The sequence below is a fragment of the Rosa chinensis genome, chromosome 6, assembly GCF_002994745.2.
Source record: "Rosa chinensis cultivar Old Blush chromosome 6, RchiOBHm-V2, whole genome shotgun sequence".
Taxonomy (NCBI): Eukaryota; Viridiplantae; Streptophyta; class Magnoliopsida; order Rosales; family Rosaceae; genus Rosa; species Rosa chinensis.
This window is the reverse complement of record NC_037093.1, coordinates 52941271-52956230: the sequence shown is the minus strand read 5'-3', so window position 1 is coordinate 52956230 and position 14960 is coordinate 52941271. Positions and strand designations below refer to the sequence as shown.

At 40.4% G+C, this 14960-nt stretch overlaps 1 protein-coding gene across 1 annotated transcript; it reads left to right on the top strand.

Annotated features, from left to right (window-relative positions):
* Window positions 1–42: 42 nt before the first annotated feature.
* Window positions 43–3780, top strand: LOC112169078 (pentatricopeptide repeat-containing protein At3g63370, chloroplastic). The gene has a single exon (XM_040507581.1). It carries the CDS (start codon window positions 261–263, stop codon window positions 3126–3128), a length of 2868 nt encoding a protein of 955 aa, XP_040363515.1. The 5' UTR covers window positions 43–260; the 3' UTR covers window positions 3129–3780.
* Window positions 3781–14960: the final 11180 nt, after the last annotated feature.

Below are 14960 nucleotides of genomic sequence, written 5' to 3'. Positions count from 1 at the left end.
CATACGGTGTTCTTTTGTTTCGGACTAATGCTGTCCTCGGTCCTCGGTTGGAGTGGATTTTCGATCATGTGGTCTACCATATTAAGTTTATCCGACTCTCCAATCAAATCTAACTAAACTTTTAAAAGCAAAGAGGTTGCATGTAATTTTGAACAAGTAACTGGTTCAAGTTGGTTATCGATACAAAGCAACCGGGTCAAGTTGGTTAGCAAAACAGAGTTAGACGCTGTTCATGGCACAGCCTACCCTATAGCACTGTAATGGCTACGTCGTCTCCACACAGTTACACCACTCCTGCCGTCCAATTCCGACCCATGTTGAACAAAGCCCAGCTAAACCCAGCTCTCCATTTCTTCAAATTCTCCGAAAAGCCCACCAAATTATTACCTTCCTTGAAGCAGGTTTGCGATGAAGGCAGCCTCAGGGAAGCTTTTACATCACTCGGCAATTTGCTAACCCATCAAGACTCACTCGAGCTTTCTTTAGATGGAGCTTACTCGCCGCTCCTTGAGCTCTGTGCAAAGAGGAAGGCTCTATCAGAAGGGCAGCAAATCCATGCCCACTTGATTAAATCCGGTGCCGTATGGGATTCCGCGTTTCTGAGTACCAAGCTTGTTTACATGTACGGGAAATGTGGCTCCGTTATGAATGCACAGAAGGTGTTTGATAAAATGTCTCACAGAACGATTTTCACTTGGAACGCAATGATTGGTGCTTGTGCGTCAAACGGGGAGCCTCTAAAGGCTCTTGAGATGTACTGTGACATGCGGGTTCTCGGGGTTCCTCTTGATTCGTTTACTTTCCCTTGTGTACTGAAAGCATGTGTTGCAATTAATAGTCTCTGTTGTGGGGAAGAAATTCATGGCCTGGCTATCAAATGTGGGTATGATGATGTAGCATTTGTGGTTAACTCGCTAGTTGCAATGTATGCAAACTGCAATGATCTTGGTGCGGCGAGGAAATTGTTTGATGGTATGAAAGAAAAGGAGGATGTTGTGTCATGGAATTCTATTATTTCAGCATATTCAGCAAAGGGGATGTCCGTTGAAGCGTTGGGATTGTTTCGAGAAATGCAGCAGGTGGGACTTGCCATGAACACGTATACTTTTGTGGCTGCCCTTCAAGCGTGTGAGGATTCTTTTTGTGGAAAACTCGGTATGGAGATTCATGCTGCTGTGTTGAAACTGAATTATTGTTTTGATATTTATGTGGCGAATTCTCTGCTTGCAATGTATGTGAGGTGTGGTAAAATGGATGAGGCTGCAAGGATTTTTAATGACTTGGATGACAAGGATATTGTCTCATGGAATACATTACTCTCTGGTTTTGTCCAAAATGGACTATATGAGGAAGCCCTGCTGTTGTTCCATGATATGCAGAGGATTGGTCATAAACCTGACCAGGTTTCGTTGTTGAATATCCTTGCAGCATCTGGTCGGTTAGGAAGTTTGTTGTCAGGAATGGAAGCTCATGCTTATGCGATAAAAAATGGATTCGATTCTGATTTGCAGGTTGGGAACACACTGATAGATATGTATGCTAAATGTTGTTGTGTGAACTTGATGGGCCGTGCTTTTGACAAGATGCCAGATAAAGACTTCATTTCTTGGACAACAATTATTGCTGGCTATGCTCAGAACAATTGTCACATAAGGGCCTTAAAACTGTGCCAGAAGGTGCAAATGTTAGGGCTGGAAGTGGATGCGATGATGGTAGAAAGCATTTTACTCGCTTGCGAATCTTTAAAATGTGTTTCTTTGGTAAAAGAAGTTCATGGTTACGCTATGAGGAGAGGTTTATTTGATCTCGTCTTGCAAAATGCAGTTGTCAATGTATATGGCCAGTGTGGTTACATAGATTACGCATATCGGATGTTCAAGTTGATTGAATCTAAAGATGTTGTGTCTTGGACGAGTATGATATCTTGTTATGTTCATAATGGGCTTGCAAATGAGGCTCTTGAACTTTGTCACTTCATGAAAGAAACAAATGTTGAACCTGATGCCATAGCACTTGTAAGTATACTATCTGCTGCCGCTAGTTTGTCTGCTTTGATGAAAGGGAAAGAAATTCACGGTTTTCTTACTAGGAAGGGCTTCATCTTGGAGGGATCTGTTGCGAGCTCTCTTGTTGATATGTATGCCCGCTGTGGAAATCTGAAGAATGCATACAACATATATAACTGTGTTAGAAACAAAAGTCTAATTTTATGGACTACCATGATCAATGCTTATGGGATGCATGGTCATGGCAAGGAAGCCATTGATTTCTTCAGAAGGATGCAAAACCAAGAGATTGTTCCTGATCATATTACGTTTTTGGCTCTTCTATATGCCTGTAGTCATTCAGGCTTGATTGATGAGGGTAAAGGACTATTTGAAATCATGATACATGAGTATCAATTAGACCCCTGGCCAGAACATTTTGCTTGCATGGTTGATCTTCTTGGACGTGCCAATCGATTGGAAGAGGCGTATCATTTTGTCAATAGCATGGAGAGTCAACCTACTGCTGAAGTATGGTGTGCTCTTCTTGGGGCTTGCCGAGTTCATTCTAACAAAGGATTAGAAGAAATTGCTGCAAAGAAGATCTTAGAGTTGGGCACCAAGAATCCAGGAAATTATGTGCTTGTGTCGAATATCTTTGCTGCTAGGGGAAGATGGGAACATGTAGAAAAAGTGAGGATCAAAATGAAGGTAATTGGGTTGAAGAAAAATCCAGGATGTAGTTGGATTGAGGCAGGAAAAAAAGTTCATACATTCACGGCTAGGGATAAGTCTCATCCTCAGTCCAATGAAATTTACCAAAAGTTAGCTCAAATAACTGAGACATTAGAAAGGGAAGCAGGCTATGTGGCTCAAACTAAATGTGTGTTGCAGAATGTAGAGGAAGAAGAGAAAGTTCAGATGCTTTATGGACACAGTGAAAGGTTAGCCATTGCATATGGTCTACTTAAGATTCCTGAGGGAACTCCTATTCGAATCACAAAGAACCTGCGGGTTTGTATGGATTGCCATACTTTTACTAAACTAGTTTCCAAAGTTTTTAGGCGGGTGCTTGTAGTTAGGGATGCTAATAGATTCCATCATTTCGAGGATGGAAAATGTTCTTGTGGCGATTTCTGGTGACGATTGTACATTATATTTCAGTCTTGACAATCGGGGTCTTGGATTCATTCCTGCTGGTGTTATCATTGCATGCCAAAGAGCTGCTGGAAGTGTTTTTATTTTTCAGCTGCTATTCAAGCAGAAGAGTGCGAGAGATGAGTTTGTGAAACAGTAAATGCTCAAATTTTCATCACATAAACGGATAAATCACAGTTGAATCAAGAATATGATTGTTTTCTTCTTTTTTTTTTTTTTATTATTTTTTTTTTTTAAAAAGGAGGTACTGGGAAGGACCACAAGGAGGCACGCAATGGCCTTTTTACCCGAAATCCAGCACAGTGCCGCGCCAAAGACGCAGCGACACCCCCCCTCCGGGCATCGAGTACACCAAATAAGTGGGCTTGCCCTCCCCGCATAGTCTTTTCCATACACAAGGCTCGAACTTGAGACCTCTGCCTCAAGTCCCTCAACTTGCTTAAGGAGCACAGTCAACTTGCCAACTGAACTGGACCATACAGAATTGGCAAATGATAATAGCTGGTAAATTTCTTCATATTAATTGCATGTACTATAATTTGTACAAAACATGCAAGTGAAGCCTGCTTATTCCATTATCATTCTATGTATCATACAACTATACAAGTCACTATTCAAACAACAGTTGACAGATGAATCCAATTTTTCCCATTACATCTGTCTCCGTAACAGTGTGAAAACAAATTCTTTTGATCGGGATTCATATTGAAAATAATCAGCAATCCAGGAATTCGGAGTTGGCTTTTCGATCATTTCAAATTGATTGAAATCAACATGTATTATGTTGCTTGCTTGTCATGCAGGGTAGATATCAGAGCAGGAAGTAATTGAATTGGTTTTGCTTTAATGTATTTGAGACTAATTTGTAACATTGGATCTAGTTCAAGACTGCTGATGGTGAATGATAGTTAGCTTATCTTGTTCAGCAATGTAAATGTAAGTTGAGCATACCAAGAGAGAAAAAAACAAATCTATCTGTCTGTCTGTCTTCAATTCCTGCACCACTGCACTGCACTGCACTGCAAGCTAACAGGGACCACCATACCTACACCAGATCCTCCCACACTTTACAGCCAACCCTTGCATTTACTTCATATTTCAGCTTGAAAAGCACAGAATTAGAGAGATTTTTTTATTTCTTTTTAGTTTCTCTTTGTCTCATATTGTGAGTGATACTCCAAAGAATGATTAATCTAATGGCTCCCGGCTCCAGTGTAGAGCACTATTGAAACTCCAGAGATCTCTATTGCCTCAACCCGAAGACTCTTATTCGTGGACTGCTTCTAGTAGGATCCAATTGCATGATTTGCATCCCAGCAGTCAAACTCCTCCTCATTCTGGCCATACCAGGTACCGGAACTGTTCCAAATTCAATCATACCGATCAAGAATACTACAAAACTTTCATATTCAAATAAGGTAATACAAAGGCTTAGACTAAACCATTTCGTGGTTGTTAATTAGTTGGCCCAAATTGTAATTTTCTTGGGGGATAATAAATCTCGTAATTTCAAAGACTACTCCTGCATGCCTAGAGAGACCGTAGTCTGAGCAAAGCAAAGAGCTGGATCAGCTTTGTTCATCTGCTAATTTAGTCTCCATCGAAACACGCACTCATCCATCAACTATTACTAGATAGATATCCACGCCCTTAATTTAATCCTCCACCCAACACTCTCCAGAAAATTAAACCGATCGACATGATGTTACAGCTGTAAATAAATCTTTGCCAGTAACAACAGACTCTCATATTCACCTAGCTAGGATTTTTTTACCATTGTTGTAAATGATAATGACTATTCATGCAATAAGTATTGCTTAATGTATGCGATTGACATACTCGTAATGTATGCGATTGACATACTTGTAATGTGCGATTGATTAGTATAGCTATTATGTATTGCCTTTTGTATACATGATGTAACCCTATATAAACCTCATGGTGAGATGAATACAATACAATTATCCAATTCTCTACAACACGTTATCAGCACGATACTCTAACCCAAGCCCTAGCCAGAAAAAAAACCCTAACACCCGAAATTTCTTTCACCAAAAACTGCCGCAAGCTCCTAGCCCTGGCTAGCCATACCGCGCGCTGCTCCTATAGCCCTTGAGCACCCGCGCTGCTCCTACAGCCCTTGAGCACCCGTGTGCCTCCTACTGCCCCTGCAGCATCGTCGCACGCCTGCTGCCCCTGCAGCACAACAGCACGCTCGTTCCTGTGCAGATCAGCCTGTTTTCACTCCCCAAAACGTCTTTATCGGCAACTCAGATCAAACTCCTTCCTTCATAAAAGTTGTTCGTCTCTGTCTCTTCTATCTGACCTTCAAATTTCAGCCCTATTGGAGTCGTTTTGAGATCTGTACACCATTCGAAGTGGGAGCTATTCAGAAGGGAATATGCTCCGAATTTCAACAAGTAAGTTTTAAAGATTAAAGTTTCTGCTTTCTTGTCTTTTAAATTCCTTTATTTTCTGCAGGATTTTCAATATACGAACATGGGTTTGATTATTTAATAAAGCGGAATTGTGGGATTCACGCTTAACGAACTAAGAGTGTTCGTATGAACTAAGAGTGTTCATAATGCTCGGACTAAGAGCATCCGTAAGCATCAAATTGTGACCATATTAAAACATTATTGTTTGGTGTAATCCAAAAGAAATTCCTGGAAATTGTTTTCTTGGTAGCATTGCTCGGAAATCTTATTATTTTAGTTTTCGTGGAAGTTTAGCACCGAAACTAATATATCTTCTCTTCTTATTTTCAGGATGTCGAATGAACCTAGACTCGACTTTCCCATGCTTGACTCAACAAGCTCGGATTACCACAGTTGGGTAACCGATGTTGAGAACCACCTCACTTCAAAGAGAATATTACCCATAATCCAGGCACCTAACCCGGATCGTGTGTTCGTGCGAACACCTACAAAGCATGCTCAAGCAGTTATCTTGATGCAACGCCATATGGACAAGGCACTCAGATTGGAGTATATGTCGATCAAGGATGCAAGAGAGCTATGGGTAGCGCTAGAAGAGCGCTTTGGCAATGTCCAAGATTCCTTCCTCCCTTACTTGAAGGTTCAATGGAACAATCTGCGCTTTACTGATTTCAAGTCTGTTGCTGAATATAATTCAGAAGCTCTTCGCCTACAATCCATGTTGAGGTTTTGTGGACAACCTGTCACAGAGCAAGAGCTAATTGAGAAAACTCTCTCCACCTTCCCCGTTTTAGCCATTGTGGTATCAAAGCAATACCGCACTGAAGTCAATGCTGGACGGATCACGAGGTTTCATCAGCTTATCAATCTCATATCTGTATCTGAGAAACACGATAACATACTCGTGAGGAATTATAATTCAAGGCCCATTGGAACTAAAAGCGTTCATGAGGCGAATTATAATGCACCCAAAAGAGGGCGCAAGGAGCGGAACCCTAAGAATAAGGGATATGAGGGACGTATGGGTCCATATAACCGCCCTAACAAGGAAGGAAACCGCAGGTTTGGTGCGGATACACGTGGTGGCAATGCCACACGTGGGAGAGGTGGTCGTGGTATCCCTGGTCTTGGTGGTGGCGCCATGGGTCGTGGTGGAGGCGTCATGGGTCGTGGTGGTGGCACCAACCCTCCTAGGGAACTCCCACAACGTGCACCTCAGTTAAACGGAGGCAACCACAATGACATGTGTCATCGATGTGGATCAAGTGAGCATTGGTTCAAGCAATGCAAGGCAAGCGAGCAACTAGCTTTAAGATACAGGGCATACAGGGACCTGAGGGAGCAAAAAGTGTACCTTGCAGAAGAAGAAGAAATGGTGGAGACATCCATCTCACCATAGAGGACTTCAAAGCTGACGATGAAGTGCACAAGGATGCCGCAGACTTTGATTAGGTTAGTCTTTTTATTTTCCAAGAATTTTTGCAATGGCAATATGCCTTAGTCAATAAATGACAATTGTATTAAACTCTTTCTTATGTGGTGCACCCAATGAAATATGATGTCTAGGAAAGTCATTGAGATTAATGGTACTTAAGAGAGCCTCGCTCCACCAACATCTCTCTCTACTTTCCTGGTCATATTTGATTGGAGTTACCAAACAGATAGAGTGACTACAATGTGTCTTAGTTTGATTTTATTTTGGATTAGACTTTTTGGGACCTTTGATGTAATCATTGGCTATCTTTATTAATAAAGTATCGTATTATTATTCGATGTCATGGACATATTTTAAATCCGAACTTTATTATTTTTCAGTATGTTTCCTGGAGAGTTGGAATGCCTTGTTGATAGTGACACCACACATACTATATTGCGACATAGGCAACTATTTCTATGGATGACGCCTAGCGATCTTCTGTGACTATGATGGCTGGACCATCACAATTGATTCATGGTCAAGGACCAGCTCAATTTATGTTGTCAAATGGCACAAGTATTAATGTCACCGAAGCTCTATATGCTCCTAGGGCTGGAAGGACCCTATTGAGTTTTAAAGATATAAGAGCCAATGGTTTTCATGTGGAAACACATTGTGAGAATGGACAAGAGTTCCTTTGCATTACTTCTAATGACTACGGACATAAACGAGTATTAGAGAAACTTATGTGTCGATCTAGTGGGTTGTATGCAACCACTATTCAAATTATTGAATCCAACCATGTCATGAGAGATGACTTTTGGGATTCTGACACATATAGGCTTTGGCATGACCGTTTGGGACACCCAGGTCGTGATATGATGATCCGTATATTAAAGATTTCACATGGACATCCATTTTTCAAAACGAAAAAAAGTCATAACCAAAATTCGATCCAAGGTAGGGCTGGCGCCGCCTACCCCCTGAGGCCCAAAAGTGGTATTGACGCCACCAATATCTCCTTTGTTCCTTTTTCTACTTCTAAAGTCAATTCTGACTTCATGGCTCAACCGGATACTTCCCTGGTTGCTTCTAAAGACCATATTTCATTTTGCAAAGCCTGCTCTTTAGCAAAATTAGGATCGAGACCATCCTATGCAAAGGACACTAAAGAAAATATTCCATTCTTACAAAGAATCCAAGGTGATATTTGTGGACCTATTCAACCAACTTGCGACCATTTAGATATTTTATGGTGTTGGTTGATGCATCGACACGATGGTCACATGTCATGCTATTATCCACAAGAAATGCTGCATTTGCTAAACTCCTAGCACAAATCATTAAATTAAGGGCTCACCACCCTGATCATCCCATTAAGTCAATTCATCTTGACAATGCTGGAGAGTTTACATCAAAAACGTTTGATGACTATTGCATGTCCATTGGGATTGAGGTTGAACACCCTGTTCCTCATGTTCACACCCAAAATGGTCTCGCAGAAGCTGCCATTAAAAGACTTCAAATGGTCGCTAGAGCATTGGTTAGGCTCACCAATCTCCCTATTTCTGCTTGGAGCTATGCAATATTGCATGCAGTTGTGCTCATTCGTCTGAGGCCTACTGCCACTCAACCCTTTTCTGCGTCCCAGATGGTTACTGGATATGAGCCTGATGTCTCACACTTACGCATATTTGGGTGTACAGTTTATGTGCTAATTGCGCCGCCACAGCGCACCAAAATGGGTCCTCAAAGACGATTAGGCATTTATGTTGGATATGACTCTCCAACCATTATCCGCTACTTAGAACCCTTGACAGGTGATCTATTTACCCCTAGATTTGCGGATTGTCACTTTGATGAGACAGTCTTCCCATAGTTAGGGGGGGGGAGATAGGAACAATAATGTTCAACAAGAACGACAGGAATTGTCGTGGTCTGTCCCCACTGTCTCATCTTGATCCCCAAACCGCACAGTCCGAAATTGAAGGGCGGAGAATTCTCGATCTTCAGAATGTAGCAGACTCTATGCCTGATGCGTTTTCTGATATCGCTAAAGTGACAAGATCACATATACCTGCTGCAAACGTGCCTGCAAGGATTGATGTCCCCTAAAATCATGGACATGGAGCCACCCCTAGGGGTATTGGGCATGGTGCCTCTACCACTAATAGTGATGGCAATGTGGCTCAGGCCGGGCTCCCAACAAGGAAAAGTGGGAGGCCCAAAGGTTCGATAGATTCTCGCCCGAGAAAGAAAGCGAGTTTGGCACAGAAAGATCCATTAATCATTGACATAAATAATCCGTCTCATGAAGATATTCCAGATTATGGTCATGTCCAAGAGACATCATTGGGGGACGCTCCAATGTTAGAACCAATTCCAGGGAATAGGGAGATCTCCATGAATTACACTAGTGTACATGAGACGTTGAATCGAGATTCTATTATCCTTGAAGATGTGTTTGCATATTCTATTGCTCAAGGAATTATAGAACACGATGATATCGAACCTCGCTCCGTTGAGGAATGTCAACGAAGAGCAGACTAGCCTAAATGGAAAGATGCGATTCAAGTTGAATTGGATTCACTAACAAAGAGACAGGTATTTGGGCCTATAACGCTGACACCCCCAAGTATAAAGCTTGTTGGCCATACACTACCCGAAAAAAGGTCTTTTACGGCCCATAATGCACGCCGTAAATGACATTTTACGGCCCACAAATGCAGGCCGTAAATGGGCATGCCGTAAATGAGTCACAATGTGTGCCGTAAATGAGTCAAAAGTGCTCCGTAAAAGAGGGTTACATTTACGGCACACATTTCGTGCACGCCGTAAATGATGTTTAAGAAATTTTTATAAAAAAAAAATATCTGATGAAATAATGAGAGAAGGGAAATTCGCAACATACCTTAACAAGTACTACTATGAAATTGATCACCAGTTACTATAACAAGAAGAAATCCCCCATAGACATTGAAGATAAGTTTACTAGCATTGCTAAAAAAAGAATCAACTTTAAGTTAAAAACGAGGTTGTTAGAAAGCGTAATGAGAAAAATGAGGTTGTTAGATACAAAGCCCGCCTTGTGGCGCAAGGTTTCTCACAACACCCTGGAATCGACTACGAGAAGACATATTCTCCCGTAATGGAAGTTATAACGTTCCGCTACCTTGTCAGTTTGGTAGTTTCCGAAAAACTTGACATGCAGCTTATGGATGTGGTTACAGCATATCTCTATGGGGATCTAGATTCAGAGATATATATGAAGGTTCCATATGGACTTCAATTACCCAAGTCAAGTGGCTCTAAACCACGGAGCGCGTTTTCAATAAGATTTAGACGCTCACTATATGGATTGAAACAATCCGGACGGATGTGGTATAACCGTCTAAGTGACTACTTGATTGGGAAGGGATATGTCAACAATGAAATATGCCCATGCGTGTTTATAAAGAGGACAAGTTTCGGATTTGCAATTGTAGCAGTTTATGTCGATGACATGAACCTAATTGGAACTCTAGATGAGTTAAAGGAAACTGCTAAGTACTTGAAATCCGAATTTGAGATGAAAAATCTTGGGAAAACACGGTTTTGCCTCGGACTAGAACTCGAGCACCGTAGGGATGGGATTATGATCCATCAGTCAACATATACTAAAAAATTATTAAGGCACTTTAATGAAGATAAAGCATAGCCTGTGAGTACTCCCATGATCGGTCGTAATCTTGAGCCTGAAAAAGATCTGTTTCGTCCAAGGGATGAGGACGAAGACTTATTAGAGGCTGAAGTGCCCTATCTAAGTGCAATAGACGCATTATTGTATTTAGCTCAATGCACAAGACCGGACATCTCATTCGCAGTGAACTTGTTAGCTCGACACAGTTCTGCGCCAACATGCCGCCATTGGATTGGCATAAAGATAATCTTTCGATACTTGAGAGGTACGATTGATATGAGCTTGTTCTATCCCTACAGAGAGAAGAAATAACGGAAGTGTGGGATTGGACTCCACAAGGCAAAACGCCACCTTCCGTGCTCCTCCTCCCTTCCATCAAAATAACAACGATGTCTTGTTGAGTTTTGCTGATGCAGGGTATCTCTCTGACCCTCACAAAGGTCGCTCCCAAACGGATTATGTCTTTACCATGGGAAGCACTGCGATATCTTGGAGGTCTACAAAGCAGACCCTTGTTACTACTTCCTCAAATCATGCAGAGATTATCGCTCTACATAAAGCCATGCGAGAATGCTTATGGCTAAGGTCTGTAGTTAGACACATTCGAGGAACTTGTGGTTTGAATTCTACCACAGATGAACCTACATGCATTTATGAAGATAATGCAGCTTGTATTGAGCAAATGAAGTTAGGTTTCATCAAGGGCGACAACACCAAACATATATCGCCTAAGTTCTTTTACAATCAGCAACAACCAACACATCTAAATATTGAAGTGAATCAAATCCGTTTAGAGGATAATGTAGCGGACTTGTTTACCAAGTTGTTACCTAAATCCACCTTCGAGAAATATGTGAAGAGCATCAGATTAAGAAAATTATCAGAACTTCCATAATTGTAGAAATCAGGGGGAGACCTTGACATCAGGGGGAGGTATAATGTCTACATGTTCGATCTCGAAGAGTGAAGGACGTGTTGTGCTCTTTTTGCCCTTCGACTAGGGTTATTTTTGTCCCACAAGGTTTTTGTTAACTGACAAAGTTTTTAGTGAGGCAACGATCAAAACGTCATCACCGAGTTTGAGCGGCACAAGGGGGAGTGTGGAAGGATGTCGACTACTCCACATTCACGCGCGTTGTGCTCTTTTTCTCCTTCGACCAATGTTGTTTTTTCCCACAGAGTTTTTATTACTTGGCAAGGTTTTTGATGAGGCAACTTAGAAGCGCATAGCAGAGGCAACACTATTGACATGGAATATCCAGGGGGAGTGTTGTAAATGATAATGACTATTCATGCAATAGGTATTGCTTAATATATGCGATTGACATACTTGTAATGTGCGATTGATTAGTATAGCTATTATGTATTGCCTTTTGTATACACGATGTAATCCTATATAAACATCATGATGAGATGAATATAATATAATTATCCAATTCTCTACAACAACCATAGAGCTTTTGACCCGCATGGTTTCAATGCACTCTTCTTGAACCTGAGGAAAGGTCACAAAAGCAAGAAAATCAACTTTGCATTACTCTGAAGTAAACTCTCTGGATTCGTTTGATTTGTTAGGAATCTTGTTAAACTGTGATGCAAAATTGTATGCATGTCTAGAAAGTTAGGGTTTAGGATCAAATACACTATAATAAAACGATCAACGTGGCACTCTCGATCAAGTTTTAAAAATTTATTTAAATTTGTTCAGAGAGTGGAACTGACCAACTTTACTTGCACGCCGTTAAATTTGGGCTGATGAGATGTTAGTATTTATCAGAATAGACACAACCCTGAGGATATTAGTGAGTACAAGAGACTTCATTTTTCCAACCAAAACAAGAAGGAAGTAAAATGACAAAACCCTACTAATGACCTTTGTATATTGTAGTGAAAGAAGTAGTACATAAATGTAAGAGTGACTTGTTCTATCAAACATAACAGAAACTCAAATTTGCATATGTTGTGTTGGCTGATCACGCTTGCAGCCAAAACAAATGGCCTGTTTCTTATATAATGAAATGAGAAGTGACTACTCAGTTGTCATCGAAGGGAGAGACATCTTAAAATTATTTATAGGATGCTCTTTCAGTCACTAAAACCCATAAAAAATGCATTGAAATTCTACATCAATTTTTTTTTTTTTTTAAATCTTTTTTGTCAACCCAATAATTGCATTACAGTGCCCTTTCATGTGTTCCTGAGAAGCAACAGTTCTGTTTTTGAACTGCATCACAGACTCTATAGGCAATTATAGTACGACCCCTGTGGTCTATGGCCTGCCTCCCTACATTGTCTTTTTGGGTTTAGGGTTTCAGAGAGAGAAGAAATCCTTTGAGGATCTCAGAGTAACCCTAGCTAGCTCTGGCCACTGCATATGCCACCCTACGTTTCCACCACCTGTAACCCTAAACAACTGTCTTAAAACATTATACAGATAGCTATTGCCTACAGCTCTGCTCAACTGCTTAGCTGTTGTGTATTGTGAATTTGATTCTGTCCTTTTTTCTGATCTTGGCGCTGTCCACATGATGATGCTTCTTTAATTTCAAGAGAAAGAGGTTGAGAGTGGGGGGTTAGAGTTATGAACCTCTCTAGCTACCTCTTTAACATCTGTCTAGATTTCTATTATAAATTGACACAATAATCCCTCAACTTTTGATATAAATCCCATCGCATGCTCTTCTTCTCCAGTCTTTATATGCACCAAAACTCTTCTCTTCTTTCTCTAGATGACCTAGCAACCTACATTTCATCTCTCCTCACACTTTGATTTTTTCTTCTTTCTTCTTCTTCTCCTAATGATTTTACATAGGAAACATTGCATGTGCAAGGATCCATTCAAAATTGTTAAGTTCCTCTCTTTTACTTTTCTCTTTTTCTTGTAGCAGCTGAGTATAGCTGTCATAGTACTCGACCCGTTTGTTCTTAGATTCATGTTTTGCAGGTCCTCACAATCGTTTTGAGAGGGCCGGAGTTGACCTAGTCCTTCCAGAAAGAGATTTAATCAAGTTGATCGATCACAAGGGAAAAAGTGAAGCTGCCAGCATGATCTAGCTTTGGTTATTATGTAGATCGATATCGAATACGCTAATAACGCTAGCTAGGTCATGCTCTGACAGCCTCACTCCTTCCTATTTGGGACCCCATGCATTATCCAATCCACGCTCAGCTAGCACAGTAAAGCATAACATCCTCATCCAAGTTTGAACAAAAGAACAAAGCAGATATAGAATAGTTAGTATGATATATCACCGTAAGTATAAAGTGTATAGTATATTCCCGGGTCTTGGTTTTCACTTTGTCATTCCTGGCATGCGTTCTAACTTTCTCTTTTTGCGCCCAGCTTTTTTCTCTTTACTGCTTTTCTTTTACTAATTATAAGCTCCTCATTAATCTATGAAAGTCAGACCAACCAAACTTGAATATGTTCTTTAATCTCCTGTGATTATTCGTCGTTGAATCTGTGTATATTTCTATGCTTGATTCATGCATGTGACAAGATAATGAACATGATCTTTAAGTGAAGATCTGGACATGTACAGATCGAAAAGTCTGTGCAGTAAATAACTAAAATGATTACTGTTTTGCTGCAGCTGCAGGGTCCTCTTAGCTTCAACTTGATTGTACTATATATGTGTCTATCACATGAGGAAGATTTTCTTTGAGAGCATCAGTAGCTTCAAGATTCGCTGCATAAGGGTTTCTGCCAATCACTGTTACAAAATGTGGATTTGGGACTATAAATTTGTATATATATGACTGTTTTCCTTTTAGAGGATGATTTATCAGTGTGGAAAATAGTATCATTGGAAATGAAGAGGAAAGCACGTGTATAATTTGTGCACTGTTTGTTCAAAAGAAAAATATTTATTCTCTGTCGAAACTTAACTGACATGTTTGGACATAATTTAAGTTATTTTTTATTGAATTGGGACTCGAATAATTTACGACCTCACCTATCATATTTTGGAGAAGTACTAATTTAGTTTGTGCAATGTCTAACCCTCGTAGGAGTTATATAGAAGATAAAAATTTTGGTTCATAAATTCGAATCATAGCCTTAAACAACTTTTTATATTCATACTCAAACCAAACCCATTATATATAACATTAATGATAGGATTCTAAAATTTGTAAAGCCGCTGCTAGCTATCAAAAGCAAAGTAGTTGCAAATCCAAAATTGTTAGAGGTCCAAATTGGTTCCCCATTTTTTCATTTTGTCCAAAGGTTTTATTTTTCAGGCTAGTGCATGCTTCAGACTTTTGAAATCTCATATAGAACA